A 21,691-nucleotide genomic window follows, 5' to 3' on the forward strand; every position below is an offset into this window, starting at 1 on the left:
AACCATCATCATCATCACCACCTCCATTATTATCACCATCACCATGAAAAATGGCGGATGGTTAAACTGGTCACCATCACCTTCACCAACACCATCACCAACATCAACACCATCACCTTCACCAACACCACCACCTTCACCAACATCATAATTTTCACCAACATCATCACCATCACCAACACCATCACCATCATCATCATCATCACCTTCACCAACACCATCACCATCATCATCACCATCACCAACATCAACACCATCACCTTCACCAACATCATCATTTTCACCATCACCTTCACCATCATCATCACCAACACTATCACCTTCACCAACGCCACCATCACCACCACCACCACCACCACCACCACCATCACCCTGGGTATTTCCCCTCAAGGACAAAACTCTCCTGCCATGAGCAGCGCTCTGACAAAACCTGTGAGGAAGAGGAGCTGCAGGAGCATCTTCACCGTTGAGAAGCTCCAACGCTTTGCGAACCATTGAGGTGACAGCAGTGGCACCAAGGTCCTCCTCAGCCCCTTTACAGAGGCCACCTCAAACCCCACACAAACACCACGCAGACAGGGAATTTCTGTGAAAATATTGGAATATATTTGAAAAGATTAATCATGGATGACTTTACAGTACCACCCCATGTTTTTATCTCATACTTTATTTAACAATATTAAAGAGGCACTTTAAAGCACACGGACAACATCATAAAACGGCGTTTCCTGCTCTCTCTCTCTCTCTCTCTCTGCTTCTCTGGACAAAAAAATATCAAAATAAAAACTTTTGACAGAACACATTGCACCCAAGGTAAATTACCTACAATAGTTTTTTTATACAATACAAAGGATTGTAAAGATACATATTAACAGAATAAAGCCTCTTTTTTTTTTTTTTTTTTTCTTTCCTTTTAACTCTAAAACAAAACAAAACAAAACAAAATCATTGCAGGACAGACGCAAAGTACTCTGACTGTTCATATCACATCAGTGCATTACTTCACCTCCTTGACTTGGGAGTATTTCAATAAAATCTTTCCATGTCCTCATTTGCACCTGAGATTTCTTTCTGGATCCAAAGGTTCGGTTGTAGAACGTGTTCGTTTAATGTGACGTAACCTTTTCGACACTATGGAGTACCAGCATAGAGGAGATTTTTTTTTCCCTAAAGTTGCATTTTTTCCCCAAAAGGATTTTTTTTTTCCTAAAGTTAGAAACTTTTCCCCTAAGTTGTATTTTTTCCCCAAGTTGGACTTGTTCCCCAAAGTTAATTTTTCTCCCTAAAGCTGAAAGTTTTCCCCCTTGAGTTGGCTTTTTTTAAAAAAAATTCTCTTTTCCTGCTCCGTTTTTTAAAATTTTTTTGACAGGTAACTGCTTCTTCCTACCAATTCTTTTTTTTTTTTTTTAATCAAGGAAGTCTGTATTCACATTAAAAATGAAGAATAGCACCAGTAACTGCATAGTACAAGCGGATACCTATAGAGCCACTACGTCAATACAGTAAGAGAGTTTAGAAGTGATACCGTTGAGGGCACTCGGACAGTACCGGTTTTCGCTGCGGTAAAAATTGGCACAGTTTTCTCGTTGCACACACAAAAAAACCTCCCCAAACAAACCAAAAAAACAGCCCCAAACAAACAAAAAGAAAAAAAACACACACGCGCGCACACACACACGCACAAAACCAACCCCAAAAAACCCTAAAAAAAAAAAAAAAATCAGAGTTTGTCACAAGTGTCAAGGTGCAGTTTGCTCGCGGGGACGCTTCTCCTCCAGTCCCATCGTCTACAGTGGTCAAAGAGTGGCAGCATCCTCTGGAGGGCTCCGACAGCCCCAGAACCCCAGAGCTAGGTCGTTCTTCTCTTGACGATGTAGAAACAAAATCCTTAGGGGTGGCTGTCAAAATATAGGACACTTGGGTCTTAATTTAATTTTTTAATTGTATCATCGCTTAGGCCAGCTCCCAATTAAATGAATTGTACGGGATTATTTGTGCAAAATCTTCAAGAGAAAAAAAAAATAAAAATTTGCTTTCTACAGTGTACTGCACCTTATGAATAAGACGTCTACGGAATGAAGTTCATCTCTTCAAGTACTTTGTACAAAGATAACACAGACACAGACTCAAAAGGTTCTGAGATTTGCAAGTATCCTTATAACCTCAGCACTTCTGCAATAAAGCAATTGCTCTCGACGATTCAGTCTGCCCAAAGCGATTACAATTTCAGTTCATGAAAATCATCAGCAACATCAAAGTTCTAGCATTTGCATGATAAATCAGGTGAATTAAAGTAGATTAGTAGACACAAAGCAAACTATTTCACAGAGGCTGCAGTGCAAGTTCATTTAAGCTAGACAGAGAAATCATGCTACACAAACGAATTTAATGCTTTGATAATTTTTCCCTTGCAAACCCCATGAAAGCAGCTGAGGATCACCATAAGTCACTTCCATAAATTACTCTGAAGTATCTCTTCTTAAAGGAATTTTAAAGCTGGTTAATTTTTGCCCAAAGAGTTGGCTGAGCAGGTTGTTCTGGGACTCGGCGCTGCGGTAACTGGCCGGCCCGGCCGCCTTGGCCCCGCGGGTGGCACGGGGGCCGTGCCAGGAGCCCCGTGGGGATGGTGCCGGCCCTTTGGCCAACACTTGGTGCAGGCTCTTGCCCAGAATGGCCTTCCTGCGCTTCACGTCCCCGTTGGCGTGCCGGAGCTCTCCTTTCTTCTGGTTGTAAGGGTCCAGGGCCGTCTTCTTCAGCTGGGGGCCCGTTCTGGGCTTGGCTCCCCCCAGTTTGCTGCAGTGCGTGTCCCTCCTGCCAGGGGACAGGGCGGGAGCCTCGGCGTTGCTCCAGCTGCCACGTTTGAGCTCAGCTGTGCTCTCACTCCTCGCCGGGCACGGTGGCCGGGTTTTCTTCTTCTTCCCGTCTCCTTCCATGTTCTCCCGGGAGCCGGAGCTGCCCCGGTGGCTCAGGGATTTGTGTTCTTTCCTCCTCTTGGGGTGAAGCTTGCCGGTGGCTCTGCCTGGCTCCACGTGGCCGTGTCTCGTGGCGTTGCTGGCCACCTCACCTCTGGGCTGGTGGCTGCTGGATTTACCTGGGTTGCCTCCTTGGTCCTTGGCGTTGGTGCTGCTGTCCATAGCCTCAGGAGTGGATTTCTCCTTCCCTGAGATGGGCTGTTGACCCTCCTCGGTGCTCCCACCAGGAGCAGCCTCACCACCCACGGTCCTCTTTGGTGGCACTGAATCTTTGGAAGCTCTGCTGAGCGTGGGTGATGCTCTCTTGTCCTTTGGGGGCAGGGGCTGGTGGGCACCTCCAGGAGACGTGGGTTTGACCGCACCTTCCCAGGCAGAGGTGTCACCAGCACCGGGGTTGTCCCATTTGTGGGTCTCCGTGGCTGGTGGGGACTCTGCCTTAGGGGAAGGAAGCTCTGGGACCTTCTTGGCAAGCTGGAGAAAAGGGATCCCATCCACGGCGTTGGTGTCTGCGCTGGGATTTTCCAGGATACAGGCTCTGTATTCATCTTTGTTGCCTGTGCTTGTTTTTTTATGGGCGTCGGCACCGCCATGTTTCTGGGTCAGGAGGGGAGGGGACGGTTTTTGGTTGGTGGCCTGGTGACAAGCCAAGCCAGCAAGGTCCACGGGAAACTCAGGAGAGTCCAAGAAAGGAAGTGGTTTCCCATCAAAGGCTCCTTTCTCCAGCTCCTCGATGGACAGGCTGGAGATGTGGCCGAGCTCGGGGCTGCTCGCAGCAGCCGGTGGCAGAGGTGGGGACAGGCAGGGCGGTGGTGGCAAGGGGTCAAACGGGGACTTCTCCATCTCTGCCAGGAGCTCCGAGAAGTCACCCACCAGGACTTCTGCTTTCACGGAGGGTTGAGGTGCTCCCAGGTCACCAGGTGCTGTCGGGAAGGACTCGGTGGGAACCTCCAGGCTGGGGCTTCCAGCTTCTACCAGCTGAAGGTCACTTGTGGGGTCCAGGTGGACTGGCGACCTGTGTGGTGGGATTGAGCTGCCATGGTGAGCCACCTTCCGCTTCTTGCTGGGTGGCATTCCCTCCCGGAGAGATCCGTCCTCCTTCACCTTCTCCCTGCAGGCAGCGCCAGGCCTCATGACCCCTCGGAATTTGAAAGTCTTGTTGCTGCCCGCCAGGTGCTTCTCCATGTGCCGGTCGTACTGCTCCTTCTTGGAGAATGTGTAGTTGCACATGCTGCAGATGAAGGACTTCTTGATGACGTGCATGACGTCGGCGCAGAGCTCGCAGGCGTACAGCGTGGTGTGCTTGATCTCCTGCTCCTCCACCACGCCGTGCTCCTGGCTCAGGTGGCTGCGGAGCTCTTTGGTCTCCTGGTAGAACATGGGGCACTTGTGGCACAAGTAAATCTTCTGCAAGCTGTGCACGACCAAGTGCCGCTGCAGCTTGAAGGGTTTGGGGAACTGCTTGCCGCAGTGGTGGCAGTCCCGGGAGGGATCCTTGCAGTCTGGGTGCATGGGGACAGATTTTGGGGTGCTGTCACTTTTGGCTGCGTGCTCTGGAGACGGGCTGGAGGACGCTTTGGAGGAGCTGGGCGCAGGCGGCTTCACTTTGACGCTGCTTTCCAAAGGTTCTTTCATCGCCTTCTCCTGCTCAACGGGCAGCTCCTTGGGGCTCCTGCTCTCTCTGCCGGGCTCGCCGTGCCGGGAGGACCTGCTGGGTTTCCGACACATGATGGTGTTGAGGAAGTGGGTGACGGCGGCGTTGTCCTCACCAAAGCAGCCCGGTAGCCCCATCACCGACTTCTGCGCCTGCCCCTTGCGCGCGAACTGCGTGGCGTGTTCCCGCAGGTGCTCGTTGTACATCCACACGTCGGAGATCTCCTTCAGGCACATCCCGCACGCCCACAGCCCCGCTTTGTTCCTGGCGTGCTTCTCCTTCAGGTGGTCCCGGAGCTGCTCCCGGGAGCTGAACTTGCGCTGGACGCACATGTAGCAGGTAGGAGGAGGGGAAGGGTTGTGGGAGAGCTTGTGGAAGTCCAGCTCCCCCAGCGTCAGGAACCACTGGAAGCAGACTTTGCACTTGTACTGCTTGTCTTTGGTTTTGATGGTTATCTCCCCGCGGTTTTTCCCCAGTTTCCCGCCTTCCAGCTTGCTCCTGTGCTTGCCCGACTTTGGCTTCAAGCTCACAGCGTTGTCCTCATCGTGGCCGGGAAGATCCTGGAAGAAGCACACGTCTCTCATTTTCAGCTTTGCGTTAAGCATCTCAATGTCGATGGTGTGAAATTCGGAGGAGTCCGAATCCCCGTTTTCCTTGGCGCTGTAGGACTCCTCTGCCAGGTCGGGGGGCTCGGAGCTCACTTCTTGGAGCGAGTGCTCATCCTCAAGGTCCATCAGAGGCTCAAACATGTCCTCGGCAGAGAGGCTTTCCCCCTCCTTCTCCAGACTGCCCCAGATGTTCAAGCTGGGGATGCTGTCCGCGTGGCTGTTTTGGCACAAGAAGGTCAGCATGCTGTCCTCCAGGTCGATGTCCTCCTTCCCTTGGTAGGTCGCCTCCTGGTCCAACCTCAGCTCGATGCTTTCAGATCCGTTTGGAGCAGCATCTCCGCTCTTTGCCTTGCCGCCATGACACATGTCCAGCATCAGGGCATCGTCGACGGAGATGGTCTCGTACTCGCAAGGGTCCTCCCTGGTGACACAGGTGTCACTCAGGTCAGAGGCCAGGCGGATGGTGAAGAGGTCAATGGCCCCGTCAGGCTGCAAGCTGGCCTCGGGGACAGGTCTGGGTTTCTTGCTGCGCTTCCCATACACCCGTGTGCACTTCCTCCTGGCAAACTGGTCATCCCTGGGGAACAGCTGGGAGAATGTGGAATCGTCGTCGAAAAAGCTCTGGGGGTCTGAGGTGGCCGTGCTGTCCTGGCAGTGCTCCCTGCCTGGTGGCACATCTGCCTTCACCCACCGCTTCGGCTCTGCAGGAGAAGGGCTGGTCCCCGGTGTGGGCTGCAGAGCACCATGCCCAGAAATGTTCTGAGTGGTTCCCAAATCACGGTTTTCCAGCAGCGAAGTCCCTTCGGCAGGAGTTGTGGGACCCTGCAGGGCACCACTCCAGTTCCTGGTGTCACTGCCTGCTGCAGGACTGTCCCCTGCCACGTCCTCTGTGCCATCAGCACCACGGTGCTGCTCTGTGCCCACCTTGCCCCATCCCTTCGCCACTTGCTTCACAAACCCGCTAATCCATTTTTTGCAAGCCTGTGTGTCTTCTGCTGCACCTGGATCCTCCACCTGCCCAGGACAGGTGACAGCGCCTGTGGCTGTCTCCTTGCTGGCCATCTCCTCTGGAGACCCCATCCTGCTGCCCAGGTCTTCCCCAAGCTTGGCTGCACAAGTGGACTCTTTGGCTTTTTGGGCCTCCTGGGCTGTGCTGGTCCTGTTTTGCTCCTCTGTGGGGATGCAGCCATCCGGCTCACGCAGGTTGTCCATGATCCCGGGCAGGCTGGAGCTCAGGGCAGCAGGATCTGTGTTCTTCTCCAGCTCACAGGGACCACCGGGCTCATTCCTGCTGGGAAACACCTTCGCTTTCCTTCGCCTCACTTTCCTATTGAGCTGCTTCTCAGAATTGCCGTTCTCCTCTCCAAGATCTTTGCTTTGGCTCCTCCTGCCCTTTTCTCCTTTCCTGACCTGCCATCCCAAATCCAGCTTCCCAGGTGCCGTCTCTCCCGATCCCCCCGTCTCCTTTGCCTTCACCTCCCTCTGCAGGACCCGTGTGCGGTGCAGCTCCTGGGACATCTCCAGGGAGATCACGCTGAGGTCACTGAGGACTCTGCTGACCACCTCCTGCATCTGCGTGCTGGGCTCCTTCTCCAGGTCTGGGAGTGTTTTCTTGGGAATGTGTTCAGCGGCGGAGGTCGGCGCCTGTGAACTGCAGGTTTTGTCTTTGGCTGACGCCTTCAGGCTCCTCCTGGGCACTCTTTGGGCTGCTTTTGATGTCCCGTGTGCAGGGATCAGAGGGGACCTGGGAGTCTTGCTGGGCTGTGGCAAACCACCATTCCTCACCTGGTGCTTGACAGCTTTGTGCCTGGTCAGGCCAGGCTTGGACCGGAAAGTGGCTGAACAAATGTCACAGGTCACCGGGAGTCCATTGGGCTTTTTTCCTTTGTGGAGTTCATTTTGGGATGGGTCTGGAGTACTGCTGGGTGTGTAGTCCTCTCCTTGGCCCACATTATTTAACACACAGCCCCCAGCCTCTGCAGCCCCGTGGCTTTTGGATTTCTCCCCTTTTAAACTCTTTCCTCCACTCTCTGTGAGTTTGGAAAGACCAAGTCTCACCTCTGCTGCCCCTGAAAACTCACGGCCATTTAATTCAGCAGGACCAAGATCTCCAACCCTTGTAAGACCTCTGCTGATGGCAGTTGACACGTCCTGAACAACAAAACCATTGGACAGAGTCTCTGGTTCACTTTGATGGTTATTCCTGACATGGGGGCAGTTTTGAAGCTCGTTTTCTTGGTTCAGGTTCACCTCCCTTTCTTCCATGGGCGCTGTGGGCTGGGCTGGATAATCCTGGCTCTCTGGAGGGGTGGAGTCAATGACTGTCTCTGTGATGGCACATCCCTGGTTTTCTTTCAGATTAGGCAGCACAGCACCAGCATTTTCGGGGATCTCTTTTCCACCCTTTTGGTGGAAAGGGGGTGAGCAGGGAAAAGAACAGTCTCTCTCAGGGGGTTCCTGAGGACCACCCATCTCCAAGGCAGAGCCCACCAGACCATCACCATGCAGCAGAGTGCAGGGTCTCACTGTCCCCTCTCTTCCAGGTGATTCCTGGAATTCCACGCCATCAGGGAGGTGATGAGGACGTTCCTCAGCCGCTTCCATCGGCACAGCCCCGCAGGGATGCAGCGAGGGAGGGAAGGTGGGTGCCCTTTCCCACGCCCCTTGCTCTGCTGGGCTCAGGGTGTGACGGCTGCCAGCCTCGGGAGGACAATTTGTGACGAATGAACTTGGTGCCGCAGGCAGGGAGGAGATGTATTTCTTCTCATCCGAGAGCTGGGTGCCAAAGCTGGGCACCTCTCCCCCGTCGGCCCCACTGCTCCGTGAGCATTTGAGGTGGGAATATTTGGCTGGCAAGAGCAGGCTGGCTGGGGATTCCGTGTAATGACAACCATCAAGGGACAACTCGCCATTCTCCTCTCTGGGAACATCTGCACTGACTGTGCTGGCTTTTATCTCCATCCCCAAGCTGTGATCCTGGTGGAGATCCCGCTCAGAGGGACCAAGGGGGCTGACAGGACTGCTGGGGGCACTGCCTTGATGCTCTGCCTCCTTCCCCACCCGGCTCCTTCCCAGCCTCTCTCCCTCTTCTCTGCCCAGCGTTTCTTCCTCCAGCAAACCACGGCCGGGGTGGGACTGCTCACGTTTCCTAAATGCCAAGGTCGTTGTGTTGTTATCTGCCTCCTGCTCTTCCCTGAGCTGATCAGCTTTCCTTCCCTGCCCTGGCAGCGAGGTCAGGGCGCTGCTGCGGGGTGGTGAGAGGTCATTACGCTCCTGGGAAACACCATCTGCGGGGATATTAATGTCCCTCAGCCCCGGGGCTTCATTTGCTAAGTGCTGCAGCTCCGTTACATTATTTTGCAGCCCCGGCTTTGCCGACGTGGATTGTTTTGCGTGGTAAGAGCCCTCTGCATCCAATGACTCCAGCTGCTCGCATCCACTGGGAGAAAGCACCTCTTTCCCTGGAGGAACCACATTTCCAGTGCTGCTTCCAACAGGGATGTCCCCATCCCCTTGGGTCTGATTTTCCCCTTCCGAGGCAGCACCGCTGTGCTCCCTGGGCTCTGTCTGGACGTGGCTGGTGGCAGAGGGGAGGCTGGGAGCCAGCAGCCCAGGGAAGCATGGCATCAACAGCTCCTCCTCGTTGTTCTTCACCGTCCTGGCCACGAAGAGCTGGAGCTGCTGCAGAGGGTTGGCAGAGGTCTCCTGGGGTGTCACTGTCATTTCCTGGGCAGGGCGGTCGCTCTTCTTGGGCACACTCAGCACCTCAAGGAGCAGCACTTTGGGCTTGTTGGCTTTGTCACTGGCTGCAGGGCTTTGAGAGGTGCTGGGACTCTTCTTCTCCTCTGTTTCCTCCACCAGCACAGGCCCACCACCACCCTCTTTGAGATCCACAGCATTTTTCGCTGTTTTGGGGGGCTCAGTCCTGTTTAAGGGTTTTTCTTCTGTATCTGTATTCTTCTGTATCTTCACGTCTTTGACATGAGGTGAAAAGGCCAGATCCAAGGCTGGGGTGGGACCTTGCTGAGTGCCAAACTGAGGCTTGGGGTTTGGAAGGTGGGCAGCAAATTTCTCCAGCTCTGCAGGATCAGTGTCTGCTTTCCCTGGCACAGGGAAGCCCTTGGCATCGCACTGGCATGGCAGGGATGGCAGGGATGGCAGGGATGGCAGGGGGTCTTTGGTTACTTCTGCTGCATCCATGGTCTCGGGGAACACGGAGTCGGTGACAACAGGAGGGCTCTTCGTCACAGGATCAGTGTAGATGGGAGCCTCTGTTTGGTCAGTGGTGCTCGAGCCAGGCAGATTTTTGGAAGAAGACCCATTTTCCATCTTCCTGAGGTCTCTTTCCTCCGTTCCCTGGAGCTGCTCACTGTTGTCTTTGGGGCAGAAATGGTTTGTGGCCAGCGGGGCTGGGACACACATCCCGGTTCCCAGCGAGCCCAGCTCCAGCGGGCACGGCCAGGGCTCCCTGGGGCTCTCATAGTCCTCACGGGCAGTCCCCACGTCTGCCTTCTCCCCGGCCAGCCTGTCCTCAGCGCAGAGGCTCGATCTGCCCAGCTCACCTGCCAAAAACAGCCCTTTGTCCCGGCCTGTCTCTGGCTCTCCCGGCGGCACCGGGAACTGCTCGGCGCCCTGTGCCCGCAGGTGCACGGCCACGCTTGGCTCGGGTTTCTGGAGGCTGATGGACACCTCGGAGTCCAGCTTGCTGGTCTGCAGTTGGCTTTCCAGCTCCGTCACCAAGCGCTTGATCTCCAGCTCGTCATCCGAAATGTTGCTCATGAAGGTCACGCTGTAATCCGCCATCCTGTCGGGCAGCGGCAGGGACAGCTGCCCGCTGGGGACAGCTCCATCCTCCTCGGGGAATTTCTTGGCGGCCGGCTTCTCCACGGAGAGGCTGTGGAACTGAGTCATGTCTCCTGGCAGCATGGGAGCCACCTCCTCCATGAGGGGCCAGTCTTTCTCCGGCAGGAAGGGAGGGTAGGGCTGCTCGAAGGGCAGCGGCTTGCGGGAGGCGTTCCCAGGGAACGCTGTCACATATCCATCCTTGCCCTCGTAGGGATCGAACTCGGACACGGGCAGCTCCCCGAATATCGACGAGGAGTCGAAGCTGAGAGGGGAGGACACCTTGCCCTGCGGGATTTCCGTGGTGAAAGGGGAGATGCTGGAGTGCTTCTGCTCGAAGGAGCTGGCGCTGATGTCATCCCGGCACAGGTACACGTCATCCATGTGGGAGGAGCCCAGGGCTGGGGGCTTTGGGAAGAGGTTGTCCTCATAGTGACCGGGGAGTCCTTTGGGATCAAAGAATGCGCTGTCACTGCTGACATAGGGGTCGGGTGCCTTGGCAGTGAGCATCATTCCCACTGCATCCCCTCCATAGGCGGGAGCTGGGGTGGGATAATCCTTCCCACTGTCACAGAGACCCTGTCCCTTCATGTATTTGATTCCTCCTTCTGAGCAGGTGGCACTCCCATGACCAGGACTCGATTTGTCATCGCTGTGGGGTGGAGCAATCACCTCCTCTGCCTGGTATTTCAGCCTTTCACTTGGGAAAGGGGCAAACTGCTGCCTCTGGTGGTCCATGGTGAGCTCAGGAGAGCCCTGAGCCTGCAGGGTGGGTTCTGCTGCCTCACCAGGGAGCTTCGCTGCTCCTCTGGGCTCTTCCAGCCCCTCCTTAGAGGAGAAGCTGGCAGGGCTCGTGCCTGGAGCGGCCGTGCCGGGCATTTGCCTTTCCTGGGGCTGTGGTGATGGCTCCTCCTTTGCACAGTCCATGGCAGCAACATCTGGCTCAATACTCGGCCGTGTCCTGGAGCCTGCCAGCAAAGGTTTGGCTGAGCCAACCCTCCTGCTCCCTCTGGGAATGTCCTCTCTGCTCTCCTGGCTGCTCTTTGGGCTGCTGTCCTGGGGAGGGCTGAGAGGAGTCCTTGGCACAGGGGCTGGGCTGCCCGAGCGCCTCCTCCTCTGGGTGCCACCCTTGTCACCAGCCCCGCCAGCGCAGGGTGTGCTCGTGCCCACCTCTATGGGCACGCTGTGGTTGCTGTCAGCAGATGAGTGGCTGCTCCGCCTTCGGGCTCGGGCAGCACAATCCTCTTTCTCAGCATCCTCCTGTCTCGGGACATCCCCGTCCTCCTGCGCCTCCCTTTTCCGACCGTCCCTTTTCCGGCCGTAGCTCCAGGCTGGGTCTTTCTCTCTGGCTCTCTCACTCCTGCCCAGGCGTTTCCTGCTGAAGCTGTACTTGCTCCTCGCCATGAATCCCGTGCCACGCTTCCTCCTGCCCCGGGCCTTGCTGCACTCTGCCCCCTCCTCATCCGAGTCGGACACGTAGTCGTATTCCCGCAGCCCGCCCTCCTTGGCGGCTGCCAGCGGCCTCAGGGTGGCCTGGGGGAGCTGGGGCTGCTTGCTGCTCTTCACCTGCAGTTTGTGGAGCTTGTTCTTCTGCTGCACGATCTTGTGGATGAGCTCCTTGCTCCACGTCCCGCTTCGGGGTTTCCGTTTCTTCACGTCCTTCATGGAGAACCGCGGCGGCTTGGAGCTCTTGGTGGCCCCACCTTGGCCTGGCCCCACCTCGCTCTTCATCAGAGGGTCTTGGCTGGGTTTCCTGGGATGTTTTTGGCCGGAGGTGCTGGCCGGGGGGATGCTGTTCTTCCTGCCTGCCCTCAGCCTGGCTGTCCTCTCTGCTCCCTCTGCCGTGGGCTCCTGCGGTGCCACCCTCCGTGCCGCCCTCCCTTTGTGAAGGTGCTGCTTTCCTGCCCCTCTCTTCGCCTGCTCCCCTCCTGGGTGGCCGTCTTCACAAAAACAGCCAGCCTTGGCCTCTCCTGCTGCCTTCTCCTCCGCTGCCTGCTTGGATTTGCTCTCGGAGGCCGGACCTTCCTTGGCCTTGTGGGTCATCCCCCCGCCAGCCGCCTTCACGCCCGGCAGCTCCTCATCAGCGAACACGTCGATGAAGCTGCTGTCGATCTCCGGGTTATCCGACTGGTATCCCAGGCCGTTGAGGGCCTCGGTGATCAGGCTGTCCAGCTTGGCATCGTCGATGTCCAGGTCGGAGGCGCTGAGGGGCAGGGAGCTGGAGGCCAGGCCGTGGAAGAGGCCGCCCTTCAGAGCATCCTCCTTGCCCTCGCTTTTGCCTTCCCCGTCCAGCAAGAAGTCATCGCTCTTGTTCAAGGCCAGCAGGTGTCCCTGGGGCTCTGGAGAGAGAGCCAGGCTGGGGGCTTTGGGAGGCTCCGGTGGGAGAGTTTTCCGTGCCTCGGCTGCCCGGGGAGCGTCCCGGGGCTCTGCCTGGGCAGCGCAGAACTGGCGGTGCTGCAGGAAGGAGGACAGGTTGCTGTAGTTCTGGTCGCACTGTCTGCAGGTCAGCAGCACGTCCAGCTGGTCCAGGCTGGCGCTGCTCAGGGAAGTGGCCAGCAGGTGATGGGAGGAGTATGGTGGTGGAGGCTGCTCCCCATCCAGCCCGTCCGAGCATCCCTTGGCCACGTCCCCGCCGGGTTTGTGGAACGGGCTGCCCGGGGCACATTTCAGGAGGCTGTCATCTTTCAGGGCATCCGCAGGGAAGCTGAAGGACTTGACAGAGTCCGGGGGGTGGTAATGAAGCGAGCCGGGACTCAGAACCTCGGAGGGGTGGAAGGCTTTGTTGGCATCTTTGGCATGGCAGGGATGCTGGAAGAAGGGCGAGGGGGTCAGCGCCCCGGACATCTGGCTGTCCTCGAAGCCGGGGTTGAGTGGGCTGCTGGACAGGGGGGACAGCGACGAGCAGGTGCTGCCACACGTGGGGTTGGGGACAGGGGACGGCAGTGGGGACTCGCAGGGGGAGGCAGCCACCAAGGCTGACGGTGGCAGGACCAGCCCTGAGCCCGACGAGCTCCTTGAGGGAGGAGGAGCTGCTTGAGCCATACTGTAGAACAGGGCTTTGCTTCTCGAGTCGCAGGCGGGAGAGGCTGGTTCCTTCCCACTGTCGAAGGAGAAAGCTCCCGCCACGCTGGGATCTCCCCTCTGGAGGCTCTCTCCTGATAACAGCTTCTTGCTGTGATACCCTGGAGAATTGCTTATGGAGGGCCCTTTCTGGGCTTTCCCCTGCCAGTCCGACGCGCCCAGGGGGAAGGGGAGCTTCTGGCTGCTGATGTGTCTCGACAGCTCCAGCCTGTTGGCACCGGGCACCGCAGAAGGGAGGTGCATCTGCTGCCAAGGCAGCCTGGCATTTTTCTGCCTGTGCTGCCTCTGCTCGGGGCCAGACTGGCACTCGAATGAGAACTGGTTTCCAACAGGGTTTGAATAAGGTGCTGAATTCTGGTCCATGGGAGAAAACGCCTTGGCGGCACCTTCCCAAGCTTGCACAAGCCGGGGGTGGGTGGGTGCCGTAGTGGGAACGCTCGTCTCGAAGGGCACGGCTCCTGCGCCGCCGCCGCTGCCCGCGGGGGAGCTGCAATAGGCCTTGCTCTGAAAGTGCACTTGGGACAGGGAGTTGGGCGGCACGGCCCTTCTCAGAGGGCTGCCCTGCACCAGCAACCGCGGCCCGGGGACGCCGTCCTTGGCCGGGGCTTGCCTCTTCCCCACCGGCTTCGGCATGGCAGGCGAGTGTAAACTAGACGGAAAAACAGCTCGGTTTTCTTGGAAAGTGCTTGGGCTTTGGTCGATAGCACCAGACGACGGGAGAGCACCAGAAGGGTCGGCGGGATGCTCGGCCCTGCCCTTGCAGCAGGGAGAAGCGCCGTGCTGCAGGGCGGGCGGCGGTGGGTGCAGGAAGGGCGGCGGAGGGGCCGCGGGCGGCCCGAACAGCCTCCCCTCGCCCTCGTAGGAGCCCCCGCTCAGCGGCTCCTCCGGCCACTCTCTGGGCGACGAGTGGAAGGCGAAGGCGCCGGGAGCCAGCTGGGCGCTGCTGGTGGCCATCCCCACGTCCAGGTAGTCCTGGAAGGGTTCCTTGCCCGCGTCCTGCAGCAGCTGCTGGAAGGGGAAGCGGCAGGGCAGAGCCCCCAGGCCGTGCACGGCGCCTTTGCCGCCCTCGGGGAAAGCAGCAGCCTTCTGCACCGAGATCCCGTAGGTAGCACCGGCGAAACTCTTCTCCGGGGAAGGCCACGACTCGGCCCGGTTTGCCTGGAACTCTAAATAACGTAGCTGCCCGTGGGTGCCGGGGGGCTGCCCCTTGGGGCGCAGGGGGGGCCCGGGAGGTGAGGTATAAGTGGCGGAGCAGCGGCCGAAGCCGAGATCCTCCGGCCGCAGCTCGGCGTCGCGCTGCGGGATGGCGGGCGCATGGAAGCGATAGCTGCCGGCCGCGGGGGTCACCTCGGCTTTCTTGGGCGGCGTCACCTTCTGCTGCGGGTAGGCGATGCCGATGGTGGGGCTGGGCCGGGTGCCGGCGATGCTGAGCCGGTAGAGCTGCTGGTGGCCCCGCTCGCCTTTCCCCGAGCGCCGGCCGCGCTCCCGGGCTCGGCCCTTCCCCGGCGGGGACACGGGACCGCCCTTGACCTCTCCCCAGGCGCTGTCATTGCCGAACTTGGGCTTGCGCTGGAGGGATTTGAAGTCGATCTTGCCCGCTTGCTGCGGTCGGATCACGGCTTCCCGCTGGCTGTGGGGCTCCTTGTCCTTGGGGCTGGCGAAGGGGGATGTCCCCTCCCCGCCCGGCGCCCTCCCATCCTTGTCCCCGCAGCCTTCGCAGCCCAAGTCCTTGTCGGGCGCTTTGGGGCCGGCCTCAGCATCGCCGATGGTGTAAACATGCTGGGTCTCTCCAGTCATGATACCGAGGAGGGGACAAGGCTACAGAGCGCCGCTGTCCCGTCCCGTTTCCAGCTGCCGCGCCCCGCTCACGGGCATGGTCCTCCCCCGACGGGCAGCGGCGCGGGCACAGGGGCAGCAGCTCCCCGGGGCCGGGCTGCGGGCGGCTGCCGAGGGCCGCCGGGGCTCTGCCGCATCCTCTCCGACCTGCAGGGGACAGGAGACAAGAGGGGAAGGTTGGATGTCAGACACGGCAAAGATTTTGACCCTTTTTTTTGGACTGCGCTTGGAGGAAGGGGCATGGCAATCCCTCCCGGGGTGAAGCCCCGCAGCTCCGGCCTCTTCAAAGGATGCTCGGAGCGCTTCACCTCTGGCAAAAGCTGCTGAGGCAGCACTTCTTCTCTTTCTTTTTTTTTTTTTTTTTTTTTTTTTTTTTATTTTTTTTATTTATTTTTTTTTATTTTTTTCCCCCTCCCGGGAAAGCTATTTCTGGGTTACTTCTTAGCAACATAAGCAGAAAAAGATGACAGAAGAGCTCCACCTACGGATTAGTGGGAAGGGCTGTCGGGATGGGCTGGGAGAGGCACCCTGGGCAGGGCTCTCTGTCCCCGTGTGCCCGTGTCCCCGTGTGCCGCCTTCTCATGTTCCCCTGGCCCCAGGTCCCCGCTGCCGGAGGGAACATGAAGAGAAAGGATTTTTTTTGCTCCATCCCTTTCCCCCTGGAGCTGCCCCTCGTCGCTCTGAAATCCTCGGAGAAAGCACTTTACCACTCTCTCTGCGAATTGCTCTGGACATTTTTAGATGTTATTAAGCAGGGAAAAAAAAAATAATCCGAAAAGCTGAGTCCCAAATTTCCCAGCTGATTTTACAGCCCAGACCTTGGGGCGTTGGGCACGGAGCACAAGTCAAGCGCAGCCTTTTAAAAGGCGCCACCGGGATTTTATATGAAGAAGGTTTTAATAAAAAGAAGGGTAAAGTTTTGCTTTAAGGAGCATTTTTTTTAAAGAGAAGTCTGCTGGAAATAGTGAGGGGTTTTTTTTTCTCCTCCCTCACTGGAAATGTTTCTTTACCGTCTGCTGCATTGGGTCAACTCATGGCACTGCTGCGAGGGGGTGAGGAGCAGGAAATCCAGTTTATTCCTCTCCTCCTGGGTGTAATTCCCACAAATCCCAACCTCACTTTGTCACTCAGGAGTGACCTGAGCAGAGAAGATTTCCCAAGGAAAAGAGGAGCACCCTACACCTACCCATGGTCTCTGTGGGTCATTTCCCCATTCCCACCTGGAATCTGCGGGGATCAGCACCCCCAACGATAACAATATTGGGGATGGAGAGGGGCGGCTGCATCCTCCCCTCACTCCCGCAGGGATGCAGCAGCGCTGCCGGGATGGAGCTCTCAGGCCTGAATTCCTCCCCAGTTTCACACCCTGGCGAGTGAAAGGGATCCGGGCCCGCCGGGGTCGGGCCGAGCGTGCCGGCTGCGCGGCCAAAGCTCACACGCGGCCCTTTGGCACAAAGGGCTCTGCTGGGAAAACAATGCCCCACTTATGCCTCAGCCAGCCACAACTCCAGAGCCCGCTCGCTGCTGTTTAAATTTGCAAAGGCTCCTTGCCAAGATAAAATACCCAAGGCCAGCGTTCGCTACATTATCACAGTCGGGCTTTTCAGCCACATAAAGGGCCCTTTTTTTTTCGGGTTGTGTGTTTTTTTTTTTTCTTTGCGAGGGGAAAGGCTCCTCGGTGTGGCTGGAAAGCTGCAGGATTCGCATGGCCAGACCCGGGGGGTGGCGATGCCGAGTGCCAGGAGACACAAACATCCCGCTCCCTGTGCTGCCAGAGGGACGGGGATGGGGACAGCAGGGCTGGTGGCACTCAGGGACTGTCCCTCTGCCACGTCCCGCCGGCGGTGGCAGAGCCTGGGCAGGAAATGGGTGAGGATTTACTCCACGCAAATCACAGAGGGCGCACAGATAAAAAGGCAAGGTGTAAATTCGGGATTTGTGGGCCAAGATCTCGCTGCCAGGGCTTGGGGAGTCCCGTGTCCCTGCCTGCTGTCCCTCCTGCTGGCTGTGGCCACTTGTCACCGCTCTGAGGTGGCCCAGCAGCTCTGGGAGCGGGGAAACACGGGGCCTCATGCGGCTCCGATGGGGCAATCGATAAGGAGGGCTGGGCGTGTTGATTTAAAGTGATATTCCCCAGGCAGCTCCTGCATCCATCCCCCGAGGGGTTACGGAGCTGGCACAAGCACAGTTCACCCCCGTGGGATGAAAAACCAAGGAAAAAAAAAAAAAAAGAAATTTTGGATTATTCCCTTTTACAGCCCCTCAGCACCAGCACCAGCCACGGGTTACCACTGGCATCACTTCTTGGATTTTGACATTTCAGCTCCTGGAAGAGGAAGCGGAAAGGGACGGAACTGAGGCGAAGGGAATTTGGCTTCTTTTTAAAAACCCCGTTGTGATTATCTGCCAGGCTGCAGGGAAAGCTCTCCCCAACCTGCATCCCTGTGCCCCGCCGAGGGCTCGGAGCATCCTCCCTCTCCGGGGCTCACCCTCGGCGGCTCGGGGCCAGGGGACACGGGCAGCAGCGGTGGCAGCAGCCTGGCTGGCGGGGCAGAGCCGTGCCTGGCGCTCGGCGGGGCAGGTCCCGTCCTGCCGGCAGCTCGGCTGGGTGTGATTCTCCGCCCCGGCTCCCGCTGCCTCCGGAGCTGCCTGTGCCCTCGGGGCTGAGCGGAGGGTCCCGGAGCCCCTCCGAGCTTCCCGATCCTTCCCTGCAGGGTGTGAACCCCGGGGGAGCACAGCATGGAGAAAGGCTCCTTGCCAGGAGAGGGAAGCTGAGATCCCACCGGCGGCTCACCCACAGCGTGGGGAAAGGATCACCAGGTGCCCACCACCGCCAGGTGCCCACCACCGACGGGGCAGCGTCCTCCCAGGGTAAAGCCTCACCCTGCTGGAACCAGCACGGCTGTGTGAGCAGGGAATAACCCGAAGAGGGATAGAAAAGCCATTCCCTGCTCCGGCAGAGGGCTTTAGTCCGTGCCGGGCCGGGCAGAGCCGGGCTCAGCGCTGGGCTCAGCCTCTCCCCTGCCTGACCTTGGCCAGGCGGTTCCTGGCGGTGACTCAGCTCCATCTGGAAATCAGGCCGATAACGCTGCCCCCGCCTATCGCTCCTCTATCGCCCGGGCTGATTAGGCGGGCAGGGACTGTTCCTGCTCTGCCTCTGGACAGTGCCCAGGGCGCTGCTGGCGCTGGGACACGGGCAGGGCTCGGGGCCGAGGGGCTCTGCTCGGGGCTCCCGTCGAGGTTTGGGACAGGTGAGCTCCGACTGCTCCTGCCAGGGGAATAAACCGGCCCGGGATGGGGCTCTGCGACAGGGACAGCACCCAGGGAATGGCTGGAGCTGTGTCAGGGAGCTTTAGGTGGGATATCAGGGAAAGGTTCTTCTCCCAGAGAGTGCTGGGCACTGCCCAGGCTCCCCAGGGAATGGGCACAGAGCTCCAAGAGAGTTTGGAAAACGCTCCCAGGGATGGGATTGTTGGGGGCTCTGTGCAGGGCCAGGGGATGGATTGATGACCCCTGTGGGTCCCTTCCAGCTCAGGATATTCCATGATTCCGTGGAGCTGCGGGAGTGTGGCAGCTCAGCTCGGCTCAGGGATCAGGGACAGGCGTGGGAGTGGGAGGCTGGAAAAACCTCAGGATGCCAACTGGGTGGCACCTGCCAGGGAAATGCCCTTTGTTGTGGGGGTAGGAGGGAGATGGGTGGGGGCAGCATTCCAGGGCCTCAAGGGGCTCCAGGAGAGCCGGAGTGGGACTGGGGACAAGGGATGAAGGGACAGGACACAGGGAATGGCTTCCCACTGCCAGAGGCAGGGCTGGATGGGACATTGGGAAGGAATTCCTCCCTGTGAGGATGGGCAGGGCTGGCACAGGGTGCCCAGAGCAGCTGTGGCTGCCCCTGGATCCCTGGAATGTCCAAGGCCAGGCTGGACAGTGGGAGGTGTCTCTCTCCATGGCAGGGGGTGGGAGAGTTTTAAGGCCCCTCCAAACCCAAACAATTCTGGGATTCCATGAGGGGATCCCACACAGAATGCCCCTGGCTCTGTGGGCATTCAGAGGCTCTGAACACACTTTATCCCCAAAAAAGGCCTTTGACCCCTGCCTGAAGGACTGAACCCCCACCCAGACAGATCCACCTGACCCAGCCTGGCTTTGCCTGGAGCTGGGGAAAATCCTTCCCCTTGGGAACTGGTCCCTTCTCCAGTCCCTTTCAACTCCTTCCCTCTTGCCATGGAGCAGCTGCAGGCCCAGAGAAGGTCCCTGAGTGTCCCTGCAGCCAGAGGCGTTCCCAGAGCCCATCTGGGATGGGGAGGAAAGAGCCAGGCTCCCAAAAATAGCATCTGAGCCCGTGCTGTCAGCTGGCCCCTACCTTGGCACCCTCCGTGCTCAGCTACTGCCGGGTCTCACTTTCACATCCCATGAAAAATGAATCTCTTGGCTGCAAAGGAAAGAGAGAAATATGTCAGGAATCTGTGTCTGGCTTGGCCGTGCTGCTGTGGCGTGTGGCGAGCTCTCAGTGCCAGAAGGGGGGATCCCACCCAAAATTCCCACCCTGGCCACCCCCGGCCGGCTCCCCCAGGTGGGAGGCTTTGACTGGGGGCTGTGGGAAGGGGGAAATTGAGGAGGTGGGATCCCATCTGCCCCTCGGCTGCAGCCCAGCTCCATCCCTGCTCCATCCCACCCCGCAGAGCTGCTGCCTTTGGGGTCCATCCTATCTCCAGGATAGGAGAGGCAGGAAGTGATTATGGAGGAGGAGGAGGAGGAGGAAAGGGGAGTTGAGGATGGCCAAAGCCCAAACCCCAGCCCTGGGCACACTCTGGGAGCTCTCCCAGCTGGACCTGATCCTGCTCCTGCCATTCCCAAACCCTCCCTGCCCCACGGAGGGAGCTTTGCCCCAGGTTTGGGTAAAGATGGGGATTTAAGGGCTCGCTGTTCTCTCCCTGCCTGCCCCAGCTGCAGCCTGGAGCCTGAAGAAGAAACCATGGATCATATCCCGACACACCAAACCCATTTCCCAGGCAGACAGAGAAAAGCAGGATCAGGGCTCTGCTTCCTGCCAGGACACGAGGCAGCAGCGGGAGCATCAATCCAGGGGGGTGGGACACGTTCCCTGCCAGCCCCGGGCCCCTCTCGTCCCCGGGGAGGGAAGCTGGGAGTGGGGACTGCTCCAAAGGGACAGAAAACCTGGGGGAGCAGCCCATGGAGAGAAACCACAGCGGGAAAGAGCCAAGTCTGGGCGCTGAGAGCTTGGAAAAGACCTTGGAGGAGAGGCTGGGAAAGCTTTTGGGGATGCTGACACACGCAGGGACACACACAGGTACAGAGGGACACAGGGATACACACAGGGACACACGCTCCAGCTCTGTTGGGGTGAAAAAAGATTTCCAGCGGGTGTTTTTCTGGCCCAGGGAAGCTGGAAAGTTGTTCAGAAAGTTTCTTTCCTGCTCACGACGACCCAGAATTGATTTGCTGGACCTGAGCAGCTCTGAATTCCCAGACTGGCGAGGATCCAGCTCTGACTGGGGATGAAGATTTTGTGAAGAGTCCTAATCCTTCCTCGGCTTGTCATGCACAATCACAGACGAGGAGGAGGAGGAGGAGGAGAGGCTGAGCCTGGCAGCTCCCAGGACACCCCACGGGATGTAGGGGTGTCACCAGCAGGTGTCACAAGCCACCGTCTCGGCTCCATGCCCGCTGTCCCTTCCCAGCCCTGAGGCGCTCCCAGAGGAGGTGGCAGGTCTGGGATCCGGCAGGGCGGAGGTGGCTGGGATGGAGGGAGAGGAGGAGACGCCAGACAGGGCTCAGGCCCAGCTGGAGGCCGTCCCAGCCCCGAGGAGGGATGGCTCAGGGTGGGCTGGCAGTCCCCTGCTCCCGGAGCTGGTGTCAGCCACCAGCCCTCGCTCCAGTCCCATCCCACCCCGGCCACCAGCACCCGAGTGCTCCCCAAAGGAGATGGGATGGCGGGAGACAGGGAGAGGATCTTCGCTTCCCCTTTTCCCCCTTCACAGAGTGGGAAAAGCAGCTGCGAAGTGCCAGGAGCGAAATCCGGGTTGGATCCACTCATCCTGCACGGAGGAGCCAGGGCAGAGCCGGGAGCTGCATCCTCCCTCCTGTCCGAGGGACAGGCAGCTCCCAAAATCCCCCCGAAATAAGGGCTGCCGTGTTTCCGTGCCCTTCACAGCCACTGCATCCCTAAAAACCCAGAGGCATCATCGGACATCTGAGACTCCCTCGCCCGAGGCTGTGCTGGGTTTAATCTCCCCGGGGATCAGCGGCGGGGCTGGGGCTGACAGCAGCATCTTTGTGGGGCTGGAATAAAGCCTGACTTCTTCTGCCTTTTATTTAAGGAATATTAATCTTTCATTTTTCCTTCTAAATGCTCCTGTTCGCTAAGGACCTATCTGTTACCTAAGTGCTCCGATAAATCTTCGAAGGTAAAATTACATGTTAGATGCTGCCAGAAGGGTACATTTAAGAATACTTCCTAAATTATCAACTGCATTAATCTTAATTACTTGGGTAAAAGTAGAGTCTGGCATTAGGGTGGACTAAATTGAGCGGGTGTTTGTTTGTCTTTATCACATCACATATTTGAGATCATTTAACGGAGCCCAGATAAAAAAAAAAAAAGGGGGCGGCCGGGGGCAGAGCAGCTGCCTCATGGAAACGATGGCTCTGGGTGACAAAGAGCAGCTGGGACGGGGACC

General features: G+C 58.1%; 1 protein-coding gene across 1 annotated transcript; it reads right to left on the reverse strand.

Moving 5' to 3' along the window:
* Positions 1 to 651: 651 nt before the first annotated feature.
* Positions 652 to 14,951, reverse strand: ZNF469 (zinc finger protein 469). Its single transcript, XM_066327462.1, has 2 exons — positions 7,990 to 14,951; positions 652 to 7,713 (listed from the first exon to the last, which is right to left on the reverse strand). The coding sequence occupies exons 1-2, from the start codon at positions 14,949 to 14,951 to the stop codon at positions 2,460 to 2,462; spliced, it is 12,216 nt and encodes a 4,071-aa protein (XP_066183559.1). The 3' UTR covers positions 652 to 2,459.
* Between the last annotated feature and the right edge of the window lie 6,740 nt (positions 14,952 to 21,691).

Source organism: Sylvia atricapilla, chromosome 12, assembly GCF_009819655.1.
Source record: "Sylvia atricapilla isolate bSylAtr1 chromosome 12, bSylAtr1.pri, whole genome shotgun sequence".
In the NCBI taxonomy this organism is placed as follows: Eukaryota; Metazoa; Chordata; class Aves; order Passeriformes; family Sylviidae; genus Sylvia; species Sylvia atricapilla.

Coding starts and splice junctions, on each gene's coding strand:
- ZNF469 (XM_066327462.1), bottom strand. CDS start 14,951: ATGACTGGAGAGACCCAGCATGTTTACACCATCGGCGATGCTGAGGCC. Junction 7,714..7,989: donor CAGCTCTCGGATGAGAAGAA/ATACATCTCCTC, acceptor TCTGGTGGGCTC/TGCCTTGGAGATGGGTGGTC.